This window comes from Chelonia mydas, chromosome 1 (assembly GCF_015237465.2).
Source record: "Chelonia mydas isolate rCheMyd1 chromosome 1, rCheMyd1.pri.v2, whole genome shotgun sequence".
NCBI lineage: Eukaryota > Metazoa > Chordata > Testudines > Cheloniidae > Chelonia > Chelonia mydas.
In genome coordinates, this window is record NC_057849.1 from 6,922,926 (window position 1) to 6,941,246 (window position 18,321).

An 18,321-nucleotide genomic window follows, 5' to 3' on the forward strand; every position below is an offset into this window, starting at 1 on the left:
CCTACATTGAACGGACTGGGTTGTGATAGGAGTTAGCTGTGCCTCTGTGAAAGGGCTGAGGACTGTGTCCCCCCTTTATAAGCAGCGGGGGCAGCACAAACCAAGGGGAGGAGAAGGAAATCTGGACCTGAGTCTCTTCCCAGGATTCCTGTGGTTCAGATCCCAATTACACACTGCCCTGCCTTGGTGGGGAGTGAGCTCAGCAGGTGTGCTGTGGGCAGAGCTGTCAATGGGGAGATGGGGTGTTGCCTAAATGGCTTTTCCTGGGTTCCCCATGTTAATCATTCTCTGAAACAACTCAGTCACCAGCAACTGGCTAAGAGTACAGGGAAATGGTGGATGACTGTGCTCCTTGAACAGCCCCTGTCCACAGCTGGTGCAGCCCCATGGATTACGCAGCTCCCAGAGCGCTCAGGAAGGGCCTGGACTGCGACTGAAGAACAGCCCTGCAGCTTTTGTCATGGCCTTTGGATCTTTCCCCTCTGTTTGCCACTTTCTTGTGGAAGCAGCCTTTGCTGAAATCTGTGTGAGTCTGGGCGGAGTGACTGTAGTGTTCAGCCACGTCTGTGTTACAGGGACAAGGTGTGAAGCTGACTTTTGCCTGAAGAATGCTTTCTCCCAGCCAGACCTTCTGAGATGAAGCCCCCCTGGCTGTTGCTCTGTTATTTGGCAGTTAGACCCATTCTGTGTGAATGGCTGGCAAACACCGCTCCGGTGACTGTGCTGAAACTCCCGGTGACCCAGTGACATTTCAACACTTTCCTCAGAAACCAGCTACTTACCCCTCACTGTCAGCCCAAGCACCCCGACATCTGCCTCAGACACCAAGGGTCTGGAGTCACGGGGCTTCCCAGAAGCCAGCTGTCACAGGACACTGTGGTAAGACGACTTTTATAGACAAATGTCAGAGGTGTTGCTCTGTGGAACCCTGACACAGCCCTGATCTTAGGGTCTCAGAGTCTCTGAGCATCTGGAATGCATTTCTCCTCCCGCCAATGCTGTGAGGTAGGGCAGGGCTACTAAGCATCTGGACAAAGTCTCAGAGACAGCCAAGGGCTTGCCCACGGTCAGACACAGCAAGAGAATCAAACCCAGCTGACTTGAGGCATAGAGCCATGCCCAGACCACAGGACCAGCCTTCCAGACATCTGAGCAGTGACAGGTCTGGCTGGATTCTCTGCTGTTCCAGAAGAGTCCCCTCTGTGCTGCAGAGAGCAGGGATGGCCAGGAGCCAGTTACAGTGGTTTGATTCGCTGGCCTGTTCTCCCCCTGCCTCAGAAGAGTTTAGAGCAGCCTGGGGGCTGGGCTGACCTCTGCCTGATGGTAACGGCTTCCAAGAGGACATCCCACTCTGCCCAAGACCCTGCAGACAGTGGCCACTCCAGATTGCCCCCATTTGGACCTGAGGTAGCCCTGCAGGCTCCCTGCCCTGCCTCTAAGGTTCTTGCAATGACTTACTCTCATCGTGGTATACTTAATACAAGAGCCCCTTTTTGGGGTCACATTAACTCAGTCTTCTCCAAAACACAGGCTCTCCTACCCTCCAGCCCCACCCTCCTCCTTTACTCTGGAGCCCCCCACCTCCCTGCTTGCTCGGGTCTTCATCTGATCCGCATCCCCTACTGCTCCTTTTCCCATGAGGTCCCACCTACTGCCCTATCACTTCCCACTAGGCCCTTCCCCCTGTTCATCACTTCTCCCAAGGCTCCACCCCACAGCCAGGCCAGATTCAGGCCATGATAGCAGCTGCCCCATGAGCCCAGGCTGCTGCGGGGAGACCCAGACTCTCCACCTTCCCTGGGTTGTACATCCTGGGAGATAAAATGTAGAGGGTCTGGGGATCCTCAAAGTGACTCTGACTCCCTGGGCAGCTGTTAACATCACGTGGCTTCTAGCTTCTAGCCTGAAGAGGAAGCAGAGCCTTGGGTAAAGAGGAGGAGCAGGGGGCTAAGTCTTGTGGGAAGAGATGGGGCGCAGGAAGCTGCAGAGGGGGAAGAGGATCCAGGATGGAATAAATGGTCTTGGCCATTGTCACCACTGCTGCAGACATTTGATGAACTGACCCTTCACTTCACAAATGCCCTGATTATCCTTGCACGAAGATGTTTGCTTTTCACGCTGTACACAATTGGATTTATCAGGGGTGGGATCATCATGTAGACATAGCCCAAAAGAATCTGAAGAAAGTGAGAAGAGCTATTCCCGAATCTGTGTATCAGAGCCAGCCCTATCTCTGGTATGTAGAAGATCAGGACCGCGCAGAGGTGAGAGACACAGGTGTTCAGGGCCGTGAGGCACTCCATGGAGGATGCGATGCTCAGTACTGTTTTGAGGATCATCACATAAGAGAGGAGGATGAGCAGCGAGTCCAACCCCATTGTTAAGAGTGCAACAGACAAGCCATAGATGTTGTTGACTGTGATATCTGCACAAGCCATCTTCATGACATCCTGGTGCAGGCAGTAGGAATGGGAGAGGACATTGGCTCGACAGTATCGGAACCGTTTCACGAGAAAAGGGAGTGGGAATATTAGGGCCACTCCCCTTAACACAAACACTAGTCCTGTTTTGGCAATTCTCGGCAGAGTTAAGATGGAAGCATATCTCAGCGGGTTACAGATCGCGATGAAGCGGTCAAAGGCCATCAACAAGAGCACGGAAGATTCGATGCATTGAAGTGAGTGGATGAAGAACAGCTGGGCAAAACAGGCATTGAGGCTGATCTCCCTAGAGTTAAACCAGAATATGCCCAGTATTGTTGGCATGGTGGCTATTGATAAGCCAAGGTCTGTGGCAGCCAGCATGGAAAGGAAAATGTACATGGGCTCATGGAGGCTTGGATCTGTTTTTATAATGAACAGAATGACTGCATTTCCTACTATCGAAATAACATACATTAAGCAGAAGGGGACAGATATCCAGAGATAGACGTCTTCCTGCCCAGGTATCCCGGTGAGAAGGAACACTGCAAATTTGAATTTGGTGTCATTGACAGCTGTCATCATGTACTGGGTAGGTCTGAGGAGTTTTGAACTTTCCTTCCTGAAAGGAAAAAATGGAGACTAGATTATATTTAACAAGACATCTTTCTGCTCTCAGTGCCTGTCTAGAGACTCTCACAAGCTTTAGGATGATCAGCAAAATATAGTCTTGGATTTACACCACCAATTGGAAGATAGGCGTTGCCAGACTGGATCAGACTTGTAGTCCATTTAGCTCGCTATTTAGTTGCCAGGTCTAGATTCTTCATAATAAGGTGGAAAGAGCCCTGCAATAGGCAGCTCTGAGATAACCTGCTCCCAGGGAAAGTTTCCACTGACCCCACTAGTTAGACATATTTTTTGGTGTAAATCAGGAAAGTTTAGGATCCTTCCCAGACTTTTTAAAAACAATTCTCACTACTGTATTTGGATTTTCTGGTTACCATATAAACATCCAGTCCTTCTTTGAATCCAGCTAAGCTCTTGGCCCCCTTGATATTTTGTGGCTGGGAGTTCCTCAGTCTGCTTGAGTACTGTGTGATTTTACATTTGTGACCTTTCCAGACACCCTTTCTGGCCCTCCACTTCTGAGTGTGTCCCTGTCATAAATATAAAGGGAAGGATAAACACCTTTAATATCCCTCCTGGCCGGAGGAAAAATCCTTTCACCTGTAAAGGGTTAAGAAGCTAGGATAACCTCGCTGGCACCTGACCAAAATGACCATTGAGGAGACAAGATACCTTCAAAAGCTTGGAGGAGGGAGAAAAACAAAGGGTCTGTGTCTGTGTGTGTGATGCTTTTGCCAGGGACAGAACAGGAATGGAGTCTTAGAACTTAGTAAGTAATCTAGCTAGATATGCGTTAGATTATGATTTTTTTAAATGGCTGAGAAATTAAGTTGTGCTGAATAGAATGGATATTCCTGTCTGTGTGTCTTTTTGTAACTTAATGTTTTGCCTAGAGGGACTCTCTATGTTTTGAATCTAATTACCCTGTAAGGTATCTACCATCCTGATTTTACAGAGGTGATTCTTTTTACTTCTATTAAAATTCTTCTTGTAAGACCTGAATGCTTTTTTCATTGTTCTTAAGATCCAAGGGTTTGGGTCTGTGGTCACCTATGCAAATTGGTGAGGATTTTTACCAAACCTTCCCCAGGAAGTGGGGTGCACGGGTTGGGAAGACATTTCCAAACAACACTTTCCTATTAAAAATAAACCCAGATAAACGTTTGGTGGTGGCAGTGGAAGTCCAAGGGCAAAGGGTAAAATAGTTTGTACCTTGGGGAAGTTTTAACCTAATCTGGTAAAAGTAAGCTTAGGAGGTTTTCATGCAGGTCCCCACATCTGTACCCTAGAGTTCAGAGTGGGGAAGGAACCTTGACAGTCCCATTGTATCATGGTGTGTGAAAACACATGGGAGGTACATGGTGAAAATCCTTATTGTATTTATCTGCCCTGTACTGAAGCTATTTATAAATGTCTGTCTTTGCCTAATATATATATATAATTTTCTCCACTCCTGAGAGTTCAAATTCTGCCACTGCCTCTTTACAGTACATGGGATAAATTCTTAGGGCCAGATTCTGAATTCAACAACATTGACATCAACTGCATCATTCCAGTTTTACATGTATCAATTTGATTAGAACCAGGCTCTATTAACTTTCCCTTACCAAATGCTCCCAGTGATACACTCTGACCTCCAAGAAACCCTCCAAGAGAAGCTGAAGTGCTTTTCCTGGCAAGTGTTGACTGAATCCAGAGAGTTCAATCATCCTACAGGCTTCTTTTCATCTTCACCGGACCTGCAGCCTATTCTCATTCAAAAGTCTGAAGATATTTGGCAAATTAAAAGCTAACACAGACAGTTACTTAGCTGGGTGGGGGAGGGGTTGGTGTCAGAAAGAAGTAAATAGTGCAAACAGTAGGTTCACTAGGTTTGCACTAATATCCATTTTCAGCTTGGAAAAGAGGAGACTAAGGGGGGATATAATAGAGGTCTGTAAAATCATGAGTGGTGTGGAGAAAGTGAATAAGGAAAAGTTATTTACTTGTTCCCATAATATAAGAACTAGGGGCCATCAAATGAAATTAATGGGTAGCAGGTTTAAAACAAATAAAAGGAAGTTCTTCTTCACGTGGCACACAGTTAACCTGTGGAACTCCTTACCTAAGGAGGTTGTGAAGGTTAGCACTATAACAAGGTTTTAAAGAGAACTGGATAAATTCATGGAGGTTAAGTCCATTAATGGCTATTAGCCAGGATGGGTAAGGAATGGTGTCCCTAGCCTCTGTTTGTCAGAGGGTGGAGATGGATGGCAGGAGAGAGATCATTTGATCGTTACCTGTTCGGTTCACTCCCTCTGGGGCACCTGGCATTGGCCAGTGTTGGTAGACAGGATACTGGGCTGGATGGACCTTTGGTCTGACCCAGTATGGCCATTCTTACGTTCTTATGAGTGTGCAAGTTACTTCAGCCATGCATACAAGCACTATAACACTCCCCTTTCCTGTACCTCAGCTCTACTCTTTGCTGAAACACAGACAAGCAGTTCTGTTCTCTCAGGATATTTTGGAAAGACTTGCACAGGTATTACAGAGGGATTGTCTTCAAGACTCTGAATGTAAGTGTCACAAACAGCTTCTGGTCAGTTACCAGGAGACAGTATCATACAACTGTTCACTGAACAAACAGTTAACAGCACAAACCCATTGCAAACAGTATGTGGAGTATTTCTAAACTGCTTTCTAAAGCAATACCCATTAAGCAGTAAAGTTACCACGCCTCCTTCCTGGAGAGATTCCAACAACTCTGCTTCTGGCTTTCAATATACATGGTGTCATGAAAGTTTGGTTTCAAAATTTATATAACAATGAACTGTTTTGACATAACATTTACACATCTGTACTTTTGAACACACATGCGAACCCGTTCTTTCCCCTCTGATCTGCTTTCAGAGATGATTTCTAAGGTTACAGTGGGACTTAAAATGTGGCGTGTTTCATCAGCCCTCATTCAGTCGCTTGTCAGCAAACAAAAGTCTAGTAGATCCCCTGTCCCTGGGTTCATAGCTGACTGGGTCTCCTCAGGTTCTGTTCTGTCAGTCTGTAGCCTGTATCCGGAGCGGTAACAGGCCTTGGGATCAGTATAGAAAATATTCATTCCCTGAGCTCTCACTCTCTAGTACATAGTAACCCCAGCATCTGTAATTCAGGCATGATGAGGGTTTGCAGGAAGTGAATTTGAAAGTCAATTGCATGAGTATTCATGGAAATGGAACTTCTTTTCACACATGAAAGTAGTGTATTGCTCTCTCTCTCTCTCTGTCTTTCTCTCTTTCTCTCTGACTGTCTATGTCCTGTATTCATAAAATGCATAGCACCTGGGAACAGCATTGTGACAGACATGGAGCTGAGCTGCAATAAGGAACGTGTATGTTAAACCCAGTTCTTGGGATGTTTGCTGTAGAGCTGTATTGGGTTAACGATTAAGATGTTTATGTTATGGCTGAATAAGGTAAAACTAGTGTGGCTCATCTTAGTTTAATAGCAGGCCGCAGGAAAACAAGGAGGAAGGGAAGGAATAGTTCAAGAAAAGCCATTACTCAGTCACCACCCCAGGGAGATTGAGAGACAACACTGGAGATACAAGCCAGGAAGAGCCTATTTCTGGCCTCCAGCCACGTTACACAGCTTGTTTTGCCAGCGCTGGGAGTCTGTTCAGAGGTGGGGCAGCTGTTGCTCAGAAGCTCTTCAGACTGACAGGCACAGACACGGCTGGGGAAGTCTGAAAGTGCATGGCCTGCCTGGGTCCCTGTCAGAGCGGGAAGGCTTGGGGTCAGAAACAGGTGAAGCCTGTTGTTTGAAAATCCTCCGATTTGCCCATGTTCCACTTTATTCCTTCTGTTCATATTAAACAGTATTTTGTTTCAAGAAGGCCTGCTGGTAATTAGTTTCATCAGTACTCCCACAGTCCCAGAGGGAAGAATCACAGGTGCCAAACACCCCCGGGCCTGCTCAGCATCCACAGTCGGCCCGCAGTGAGCTGTAGCCCAGGGCGCAGTCTGAGGGTGGGTGGATCGTGGGATTCCACACCATGTAAGGGAAGACTACGAGGCCTGACATGTGGCACTCAGAGACCAAAGAGGAGTCAGAGATATGGGTAGCCTCTAACTTTGACGGGTATCTACAGGATAGAAGTGCTGGAGGCCTCAGCCGCTAAGGAAGCAGAAATATGCCCTATTGGGCCTGTTACCACAGAAGCAAGGCAGCTCTGAATTCCTGCCCTCACAATTGAGCCAGAGAATAAAACCTCTGAAAATGTATTTGCTAATTAAATTTTCAGGAGCAAATAAACCTGAGGCAATTTGGGAACTAGTCACTGATATTCCGTGGGGTCTCCTCTCCCTCATCCCCTGGCAGGATTTGACCCAGAGCACACGGGGTCTAGAAATGGGACCTCTTGAGAAATCCTGACTTGGGGCATTGGGGTTTTTACACTCTGAGCTTGCTTTGAATGTCTAGCTTTCTGTGTAGCTTGAACAGACCACCATGAACAATGAGCAGGTATAGAGGAGGGGTTCCAAAGCTACCTAGCGCTGCCTGCCCTCCAGCCCAGTCACTGAGTGACCCCGACAGCCCAGCTGTGTCCTCTGCCGCTGCACAGAACATCTGCAAATGTGAACAGCTTCCAGCCTTTCCCCTTCACTTCACATTTTAAAGATAGTGAAACCTGCCAACGTACCCAATTCCTGCTAGAAGAGGAGTCACTGACACCAGAGGTCTTCACCCTAAAGGACACGGAGTCATCAGAGAAGTTGCTTAGGCAGCAGCTAGTATCTATTCAGATAGAGTGGCAACTGTCTTTATGAAGCGTGTTTGCACATTTCCTTTGGGGCCACTTGGCCATCAGGGAACCTCAGCTGCTTGGCTTTAACCCCTGCCACAGCCAATGGCACTAACTGCCAGAGGCCAAATCACAGGGGATGTGTTGTGATGCCCTGCTGCAGGATCTGTTTGTGGAATCTGGGCTTTTCATCACTGTTCACATGGTTCTGATTAGACACACGGCTACCTCGGGGGCAGCTGAGTGGTAACGATGATGCCGTCACAGCTGTGATCTTACTTAAATATAATAGTAATACTACTAATAATATAGGACCAGATTTCTTCCTGTCAGCCCTTTTTCCTGCATTACAAACCCAGTGTGCAGGACAGGGGAGGGAGATTACATAGATCCTCAAAATTATGTACAGATCTCAGCGATCCACTGGTGGCTAGGCCCCCCCACCCACAATCTCTGTGCCTCCACAGCTACTCTAGGACCTTCTCTAGGTTTCTGTTAACCTGTGGCCTGTGGCAGTATTTAGTAAACTGGTTTTATGCTTTATCTTTCCCAGCATGTTTTGGGAAAAGTGTCTGAGGAAAATCTCAGCTCTGTGTACAAAGGCGGTAGCATATCCTTCCCACATCAAGGGCAAAGCGATTAATGAGCTTACACTGTAAAGATCCCTGTGCAGTGCAAGGTGGTATAATTCTGGGTTTATATGTCAGCAAGGGTACAAGGCATGGGATCTGGGATATCGGCTCTTGTCTCCTTCCTGTGTTTAAGTGGCTTAGGTAAAGCACTGAGGTAGCTCAGTTGGGTTTATGGCAACACTTGCTGTTGTGGTTGATAACAGGGCTTGCAGAGATTGGCTGTGTCACCAGCAAAGCAGTGTACAATTGGCCAGCCCAGTTGGAGGGTTGGAGGGGCACAGAGTTGGAGGGGCACAGTGATTCTGACAGCTCCCAGACTGCACCCAAGGATTGACAACCTGTCACAGCGGTATGTGTTACTCAGCTTCCTGGGTTCATCAGTAATCTCCATGGAGTCCCAGGGGATTACTGATGAACCCAGGAAGCTGAGTAACACAAACTGCCTCCCCAGCCACACTGGAACCTGCATGGTGCATAATAATAAGCAACAACTTTCCTGTGCAAAAATTACAACCAGTGGTTGGTGGCCACAAATGAGCCAGGGAAGTCGTACCCTTTCCTTGACTATTCCCTCTTACTTCCTGGACAGGGTATATATATACCCTGTGCAGGCCTATATCCACCACCTACGGTTCCCAACATTCTGTTAGCTTTTCTGACTGCCTCTGCACGTTAAGCAGATGTTTTCAGAGAATGATACCCAGTGACTCCAAGATCTATTTCTTCTGTGGTAACAACTAATTTGGAGCCATCGTTTTCAATGTATAGTTGGGTTTATGTTTTCCAATGTACATTACTGTGCATTTATCAACACTGAATTTCATTTACCATTTTGTTGCCCAGTCACAGAGTTTTCTGAGATCCATTTGTAACACTTGACACTCTGCTTTGGACTTCATTATATTAAATAATTTTGTCTTGTCTGCAAATTTTTCCACCTCACTGCTTATCCCTTTTTCCAGATCATTTATGACTATGTGAAACAGCACTGGTCCCAGTACAGATCCCTATGGGGAACCACTATTTACCTATCTCTATTGTGAAAACTGATGATTTATTCCTGCCCTTTGTTTCCTATCTTTCAACTAGTTACTGATCTATGAGAAAGCCTTCCTCATTATCCTATGACTGCTTACCTTTCTTAAGAGCCTTTGGTTAGTGACCTTGTCAAAGGCTTCCTGTAAGTCCAAGTACACTATATCCTCCGTATCACATTTGCCCACTTTTGATGATCTGCTCAGAGAATTCAAATAGATAGGCAAGGCATGATTTGCCTTTACGAAAGCCATGCTGACCATTCCACAACAAACCATGTTCATATAGGTGTCTGTTAATTTTGCTCTTTACTATAGGTTTAACTAATTTGCATGCTGCTGAACTTAGGATCACTGGCCTGTAATACCCTGGATCGCCTGTGGAGGCTTTTTAAAAAATCAGTATCACATTAGCTATTTGCCAGTCATCTGGAACAAAGGCTGATTTAAGTGCTAGGTTACATACCAGCTGGTATCACAACAATTTGATATTTAAGTTCCTTCAGAATTCCTGCATGAATATCATCTGGTCCTGGTGACTTATTACTGTTTAATTTATCAGTTTGTTCTAAAACCTCTGTGACAGTTTGTCTCCCCTGGGGTGCAGGCTGGGAGATGATGGAACCCTATCCATTCATCTGGGCTGGTCTCTCTCACACTGCTCTGCTGGTGACACAGCCAGCCTCTCCAGGCAGTGTTGTCACCCAACATGAGAGCAGGTGTTGCCACACACCCAACTGAGCTACCTGAGTGCTTTACCTAAGCCACTCAAGGACAAACAGTAGACAACAAACAATTTCCCAGCTCCCCAGCCTTGCACCTTTGCTGAAGTATAAACCCAGAATTATACCCTCTTGCACTGCACAGGGATCTGTACAAATTTATTAATATAGGTAGCTTTCCACTGAATGTGGGAAAGGTATGTAACAGCCTTTGTTTACAGAGCTGAGATTTTTCCAGATGCTTCAATCAAAACACCCTGGTTATGATACAACGTAAAAGAAGTTTATTAACCACACAAAGATAGATTTTACATTATTATAAGTGATAGCAAACAGATGAAAGCATATTACCTAGCAAATAAACAAAGCTGCAAACTAAGGCTAACACACTAGATAGATAGGTTTTGAAATAGCAATTTCTCATCCCTTCTGATGATCCGTGTAGTGCACCAGGTTTCCATACACAGGTTAGAAATCCCTTTTCCCTGGGACCAGCACTTCCCCTAATTCAGTCTTTCTTCCTCAGTTTTTCTAGGAGTTCACTTGTGCGGGGAGTGAGGCTAAAAGAGAGTATCAGTCCCCACCTTATATAGTTTTTCCACATGGGTGGGAACCCTTTATTTTAAGCCAAGTTCCCAGCCCAGTTTGTGGGAAAATACAGGTACCAATATGGAGTTCAATGCCATGAGATCTGGTCCCATGCCCTTGCATGCCTATTGAGCCATGACAGCCATTGCTTATAGGCTGTCGGAAACATTCACAGGAAGGTTAACCTCGTCCATCATCAATTAACCTGGTTTATGAGCCATCAGCCCTGTCTAGCTTCTTTGTTGTTCTACCTGAGAGGCTAGTTGTTGGTGTTATCCAGAGTAAGCATATTTGAAATACAGATACATAGTAAATATTCATAACTTCAGGTACAAAAATGATACATGCCCAGAAATAGGATAATCCTATTCAGTAAACTGTAACGTTTCCAATGACACCTCACAAGACATACCTTGTACCAGAGGTATCATAATTATGTCATAAACATCTCATAATCACAATTCTATGATGAATATAGGGCGCAGCATTACAACCTCTTGCACTGATACCTCAATATGGGTCAGTTCCTTGGATTTGTCACCAAAAAGGAATTGCTCAGATGTGGGAATGTCCCTGTAGCAGGGCAGATTGATTACTCTAAAGATGAGACAGGCACCATTGACATTGACTTGACAGTATCGGAACCATTTCCCATAGACTCTACCAGACATACTACTGGACATACATACCATTAACATATTACTGGACATACTACAGATATTTGCCCCCTGAAAATGGACCAGCTCAGTCAGTGGCAGGATTCTCCACTGCCCCCTAGGCCAGATAAAGACATCCCCTCAGAGGTAAATTTTTATACACAGGTAAAAACAAGTTACACATCACTCCCAACATATTGAGGTACAACCCCGCTACTTATTAAGGTGCTGCCTATTATCTTGTACATACTGGTTCAATCAAAACAAGTCTATCCATCATATTATCCTTTTCCCCTGTCTTTACGATGGGTCAGCATGTTACTTGTTACCTATGTGGAATGTGCTAGTACCAGAATGTGCTGGTACCATCCTGGCACATTTTTATATAGTACTCAGTACCTTTTAGGTATGTGTATATTTGCAACATCAGCCCTCTTCTTGCCAGATTCTGTGAGAAGAGCCTGCCTTTTGCTCACAAATTAACTTTGCTTTGTATTAGCAAAGTCTTGACCATTATTTTAGTTCAACCCTTAGGCCTCATACCAGGCCTCTGATGCAAGAGTTTATGTCATCATCTTACTACACTGACAAACAGTCAACAAGGAGACAGGCTGGCCAAGAAAAATTGGGATTGTCACAGTAAAACTAGGTTATATGGTCTCTTTACCCTTTAAACAAGATTCTTTAATGTCTTCGGGCAAGTCTCAGAGTTCTCCCACTCTTTGAGATGGGAACACAATCCCAGCTATGCTAAATGCCTATCACCAAGAAGGTCCGACTGGAAACCTGAGTCTTTTCCATTCAGGGTTTGTGACCAGAGCTAAACAGTCACCTCCAGCTTCCTTAAAACTAATAGGTTTATTAGCAAACAGCAGAAAGCATCAGAGAAAAAGGTTTTAAAATAACAGGCAGCTGTCACACATCTACACTCATTTATCTCATGTATCACAACAACCTAAGTTAGACAGGCTTTGCTCTGGAGATAGAGAAACAGAAGGGCCCAACTTACATTCTTTCGGGAAGTCAAGGAGCTCTTGGGACACAGCCTAGTTTCCATGTGTCCCTGAGAGCATCTTCCCATCTGTTTTCCCCTTTCTTGTGGAAGCAGCTTGTGACTTTGCACTCCATGTGCTTGTGAGTGTGAGTGTGATGTGGCTGGAATGTGCTTAATACGAGAGGTCTCTTGTGTGATGTTATTGGAAAGCTTGAGGTCTGCTGGGTATTTTCATCCTATTTGTTTGCATGTGTTGTTTCTGTGTCTGGAGCTGGGGAGATGGGATGTGGACTTGTGTCACTGTTGTGGTCGTGCCGGGCAGGGGCTGTCAATGGGGCACTGGGAGCTTGATGGGTCCCATTGGTTGGGACAGTTGATGGTGGATGGTTTCTTTGCCTGCAGGCCTTCCTGTGTGCGTGGGGGTCGGCCCGAGGGGGGGTGGAGACTGGAGGTCTTGGAGACGTGGCTGTGTCGCAAGGTGGTGAAATCCATCTTAGATCTGCTACTTTTCCATTTAGTATGAGCGGTGGGTACCCAGAGAGATGGGGGATTCCTGGCTTGTGCCAAGGTTATAAAAGAGGGTGGAGCAGGAATGGGGGGAGGGGGCTGCCAGTCATGAGAAAACTCCTGCTTTTCACCTGAGATGTCTGCTGGATCTAACAAAGACAGTACCAGAGGAAAGGGTTTGGCCCAGACTAGGAATGAGTACAGTCTTTGAAGTAAGCTTATTGGAACATCTTTGATGGTGAGATATTACCTGTAATCAGTTTCTTAATGTATTAGGCTTAGACTTCCGTGTTTTGTTTCATTTTGTTTGTGACTTACTTTGTTTTGTCTAAAGAAAAGGAGTACTTGTGGCACCTTAGAGACTAACAAATTTAGTCTCTAAGGAGCCAAAAGTACTCCTTTTCTTTTTGTGAATACAGACTAACATGGCTGCTACTCTGAAACCTGTCTTTGTTCTGTCTGTTATAACTTGAAACCACTTAAATCCTACTTTTTATGCTTAATAAAATCACATTTGTTCATTAATAAACCCAAAGTAAGTGATCAATACTTGGGGGAATAAACAGCTGTGCTTATCTCTCTATCAGTGTTATAGGGGGCAGACAATTTATGAATTTACCCTGTATAAGCATTATACAGAGTACATCAGATTTATTTGGAGTTTGGATCCCATTGGAAACTGGGTGTCTGGGTGCTGGAGACAGGGAACCTGCTGACCAGTTTTCAGCTAAAACCTGTAGCTTTGGGAGCGTGTCCCAGACCCCAGGTCTGCATTGCATGTCTAGCTCAACAAGAGAGGGTTCTGGAGTCCCAAGCTGACAGGGAAAACTGGCTCAGAAGTAATTTCAGGACATCAGGTGACAGTCCCAAGGGGATCTCTGTGACCGAATCCATCACACAGCCTTTACTGAAACCTGTGTGAGCCTGGGCCCAGTCACCATAGTAACCTTTGCCCTCAGACTCCTTTCTTCGAGACAGACCATCTAAGATGAACCCCCTATGGCCATTGCTCGGCAGTTATACCAATTCAGCCTCAATCTCTCACAAACACCGGTCCCCGTGACGCTGCAACACTCCCCTCAAAAATCCACTACTTACCCCTCACTGTCACCCATGAGCATCCCCACATCTGCCACAGACACCAAGGGGCTGGACTCATGGGGCTTCCCAGAAGAGAGCTGTCACAGGAGGCTGTGGTAAGAGGCCTTTGATAGACTAATGTCAGAGGTGTTGCTCTGTGGAACCCTGACACAGCCCTGAGCTTAGGGTCGCAGAGTATATGAGCATCCTGAATGTATTTATCCTCGCACCGCCACTGTGAGGCAGGGCAACACTATTACACATCTGAGCAAAGGTGCAGAGACCGCCAAAACTTACCCATGGTCATAGATGGCAGGGAATCAAACCCAGCTCTCCTGAGTCACAGAGCCATGCCCAGACTACAGGAAAAGCTTTCCAGCCCTCTGAGCAGCAACAGGCCTGGCTGGATTGTCTGCTGCGCCAGCAGAGCTCCCCCCTGCGCGGCAGAGAGCGGGGATGGCAAGGAGCCAGTTACAGAGGTTTGATTCGCTGGCCTGTTCTCCCCCTGCCTCAGTGGAGTTTAGAGCAGCCTGAGGGCTGGGCTGACCTCCGCTGGGTGGTAATGGCTTCCAAGAGCCCCCGCTCCTGGACAAGCCTGAGCCTCCCTCACCCCCGTCACTGCAACCCAGTTCCCTCCCCCGCCCCGTCTGCTACCACGCAGTTGTCTCTTCTTGAAGAACTTGAGCTTTTTACATGTCCCATGAAGGTTCCAGGGCAGCTGAGGAGGCTTTTGTGACACTTTCCCCATCGTCATCATTGTGATGTGATTATGACATAGTTATAACGCATCCTGTACAAAACGTGTCCTGTGAGGTGTCTATGGAAAAGTTCTGATTGGCAGAATATGATGACCCCACGTGTACGCATTTTTTATTTTTGCATCTGAAGTTATGAATATTGACTATTTATCTGTGTAGTTACACCCGGCTGACACCCACTCGGGAAAATACTTACAGTCTAGACAGCTGGTTATGAAGGGTCTATTCTGGTTGTTGGCACATTAGGGGAAATAATAGACCCCAGGAAAAGCTTACCCCTACCTGAGAAAAGCCTTCCTGAGACTGCTCCAGACAGCCTATGGATAATGGAAGCAATGACTCAGCAGGGAATGCAAAGGCATGTGATCACACCACATGACACTAAACTCCATTTTGCTACCTGTGGGGAGACAGGGTCATGGGATGGGGGCTGTTTTCGGGCCCCTGCTCCTGCTCCTCCTCTTGCCCCCCCATGCCCAGGGCAGATAGAGGGTCCGTGGTTCCCTACGGTGGGCCAGGATCCCTGGGTGGCTCTTAACACAGCCTAACTCTAACTTTCAGGAAGACCAGGAGGCGGGCCCTTAAGGAGAAGAGGAGGAGCAGAGCATGAAGCCTGGTGGGGGGAAAGATGGAGCAAAGGCCTTAGAGGAAGAAGAGGAGGAGTGGGTGGAGCCTCAGGGGGGAGAAGAAGGGCAGGGTCAGGGTCACAGGGAGGCAGGACTCCTTCATGTGTCTTGCTTTTACCTTTTGACTAGGTGGTCACCCTAAACTGCATGAGCTAGGCTAGGATAGGAGCTAGCCGTGCCTCTCTGGGGGAGTTGAGATGCATTTCCACCACTTTCCAAGCAGCTGGGGCAGCACAAATTGGGGGAAAGGGGAGGGAATCTGGGCCTGAGTCTCTTGGCAGGACTCGTGTGTGTCAGACCCTCACTCCTCACTCACACAAATAGTTCTGCTCTGCCTCTGTGGGAAGAGGGCTCAGCGGGTGTGCAGTGTGCAGAGCCATCAGTGGGGGAGGGGATGCCTGAATGGCTTCACCTGGGGCTCCTGTGTTAATCAGGTCTCTGACACCACTCAGACACAAGAATATGGCTGAAGGCGTCGGGGAAGGGTGGGTGTCTCTGCCCAAGTAGTAGCCCCTGTCCACAGCTGGTGCAGCCACATGAATCACGCAGAACCCAGAGCGCTCAGGAAGGGCCAGGACTGTGACAACAGAACATCCCTGCAGCTTTTGTCATGGCCCCTCTCCTCCCTCACCAATCCCTCTCCCCTTGCTCTGGGCCTTAGACCCCATCTGGACCTCTCTCTACAAAGTGGAGATCAGTAGCGCCTGTCTTCTCTGATAAAAAGAACAGGAGTACTTGTGGCATCTTAGAGACTAACAAATTTATGAGAACATAAGCATTTGTGGGCTACAGCCCACTTCATCGGATGCATAGAATGGAACATATAGTAAGATATATAGAGATATATACATACAGATAAGTTGGAAGTCACCATACGACCTGTGAGAGGCTAACTAGTTAAGATGAGCTATTATCAGCAGGAGAAAAAAAAATTGTAGTGATAATCAAGATGGCCCATTTTGACAGTTGACAAGAAGGTGTGAGGATACTTAAGTTAAGTAAATTGATTCAATATGTGTAATGACCCAGCCACTCCCAGTCTCTATTCAAACCCAAGATAATGGTATCTAGTTTGCACATTAATTCAAGCTCAGCAGTTTCTCGTTGGAGTCTGTTTTTCAAGCTTTTCTGTTGCAAAATTCCCACCCTTAAATCTTTTACTGAGTGGCCAGAGAGGTTGAAGTGTTCTCTTTCCGGTTGTTGAATGTTATGATTCCTGATGCCAGATTTGTGTCCATTTGTCTCAGTTGTAAGGCTCCAGGATGGAATAGATGGCTGAGGCCTGTGTTTTTTGACTCCCAGGTCACTAGTATGGGAGCAGCGTGAGGAACTGACCCTTCAGTTGATGAACACCCTGATTATCCTTGCACGAAGTTGTTTGCTTTTCACGCTGTACACAATGGGGTTCATTAGGGATGGGACCAGCAGATAGACGTAGCCCAGGACAAACTGAAGCAAGTGAGAAGAGCTATTCCCAAATCTGTGTATCACAGACAAGCCGATCTCTGGTAGGTAAAAGAGCAGGACAGCACAGAGGTGGGAAACGCAGGTGTTCAAGGCCCTTAGACACTCCGCATGGGACACGACATTCAGCACTGTTTTGAAGATCATCACATAAGAGAGGAAGATGAGCAAGGAGTCCAATCCAAAGGTTAAGACTAGAGTAGACAAGCCATAGATATTGTTGACTGTGATATCCGAACAAGCCAGGTTCATGACCTCCTGATGTGTGCAGTAGGAATGGGAGAGAATATTAGTTTGACAGTATTGGAACTGTTTCAGCAGACAAGGGAATGGTAGTACTATGACCACCCCTCTTAGCACACACAGCAGTCCCATTTTAGATAACCTCCATGGAGTTAAGATGGAGGCATATCTCAATGGGTTACAGATTGCAATGAAGCGGTCAAAGGCCATCAACAAGAGGAAGGAGGATTCCATACATTGAAGCAAGTGGATGAAGAACAGCTGGGCAAAACAGGCATCAAGGCTGATCTCCCTAGAGTTGAACAAGAATATGCCCAGTATCGTCGGTATGGTAGACATTGATAAGCCAAGGTCTGTTACGGCCAACATGGAAAGAAAAATGTACATGGGCTCATGGAGGCTTGGATCTGTTTTTATAATGAACAGAATGACTGAATTTCCTACTATTGAAATAACATACATTAAGCAGAAGGGGATAGAGATCCAGAGATAGACGTCTTCCTTTCCAGGTATTCCGGTGAGAAGGAAAATTGTAAATTGGAATTTGGTATCATTGACAGCTGACATAATGGACTGGGCAGGTTCAAGGAGTTTTCAGCGTTCCTTCCTGAAAGGAAAAACAACAGGAGACTAGCTGATATTTAACTAGACATCTTTCTGCTCTGAGTGCAAGTCTAGAGACTCCCAGGAGCTCAAGAAAGATCAGCAAAAACATACTCTTGGATTTACACCATTAATAGGAAGATAGGCATTGCCAGACTGGATCAGACCTGCAGTCCATCTAGTGCACTATCCAGTGGCCAGTTCCAGAAACTTCAGAGGCAGGTGGAAGAAACCCTGCAATAGGGAGCTATGAGATAACCAGTGCCCAGGGAAAGTTTCCCCCTGGCACCCACTAGTTAGAGATATGTTGTGGGGTAAATCAGGAGGGTCTAGAGCACTTCCAAGCCTTTTTTTTTTAAATTGCTCACTAATGAAATTGGTTTTTCCAATTACCCCCTAGAAGCATCCAGTCCCTCTTTGAATCCTGCTATGCTCTGATCCCCAATGATATCTTGTGGCTGGTAGTTCCACAGCCTATTTGATAACTGTGATTTTACAGTTGTAACTTTCACACAGACACCCTTTCTGGCCCTTCACTTCTGAGTGTGGCCCATTGTATCACGACACATTGCAAGTGCATGGTG

General features: G+C 46.4%; 2 protein-coding genes across 2 annotated transcripts; both read right to left on the reverse strand.

Annotated features, from left to right (window-relative positions):
- Positions 1 to 2,066: 2,066 nt before the first annotated feature.
- Positions 2,067 to 3,035, reverse strand: LOC102933398 (olfactory receptor 51G2). Its single transcript, XM_007054577.4, has one exon. The coding sequence runs from the start codon at positions 3,003 to 3,005 to the stop codon at positions 2,067 to 2,069; it is 939 nt and encodes a 312-aa protein (XP_007054639.3). The 5' UTR covers positions 3,006 to 3,035.
- A 13,730-nt stretch (positions 3,036 to 16,765) lies between these two features.
- LOC102933627 (olfactory receptor 51G2-like) lies at positions 16,766 to 17,701 on the reverse strand. Its single transcript, XM_027834837.2, has one exon. The coding sequence runs from the start codon at positions 17,699 to 17,701 to the stop codon at positions 16,766 to 16,768; it is 936 nt and encodes a 311-aa protein (XP_027690638.2).
- Between the last annotated feature and the right edge of the window lie 620 nt (positions 17,702 to 18,321).

Bases quoted from the DNA above. Each gene is read 5' to 3' on its own strand.
- LOC102933398 (XM_007054577.4), bottom strand. From the start codon at position 3,005: ATGATGACAGCTGTCAATGACACCAAATTCAAATTTGCAGTGTTCCTT.
- LOC102933627 (XM_027834837.2), bottom strand. From the start codon at position 17,701: ATGTCAGCTGTCAATGATACCAAATTCCAATTTACAATTTTCCTTCTC.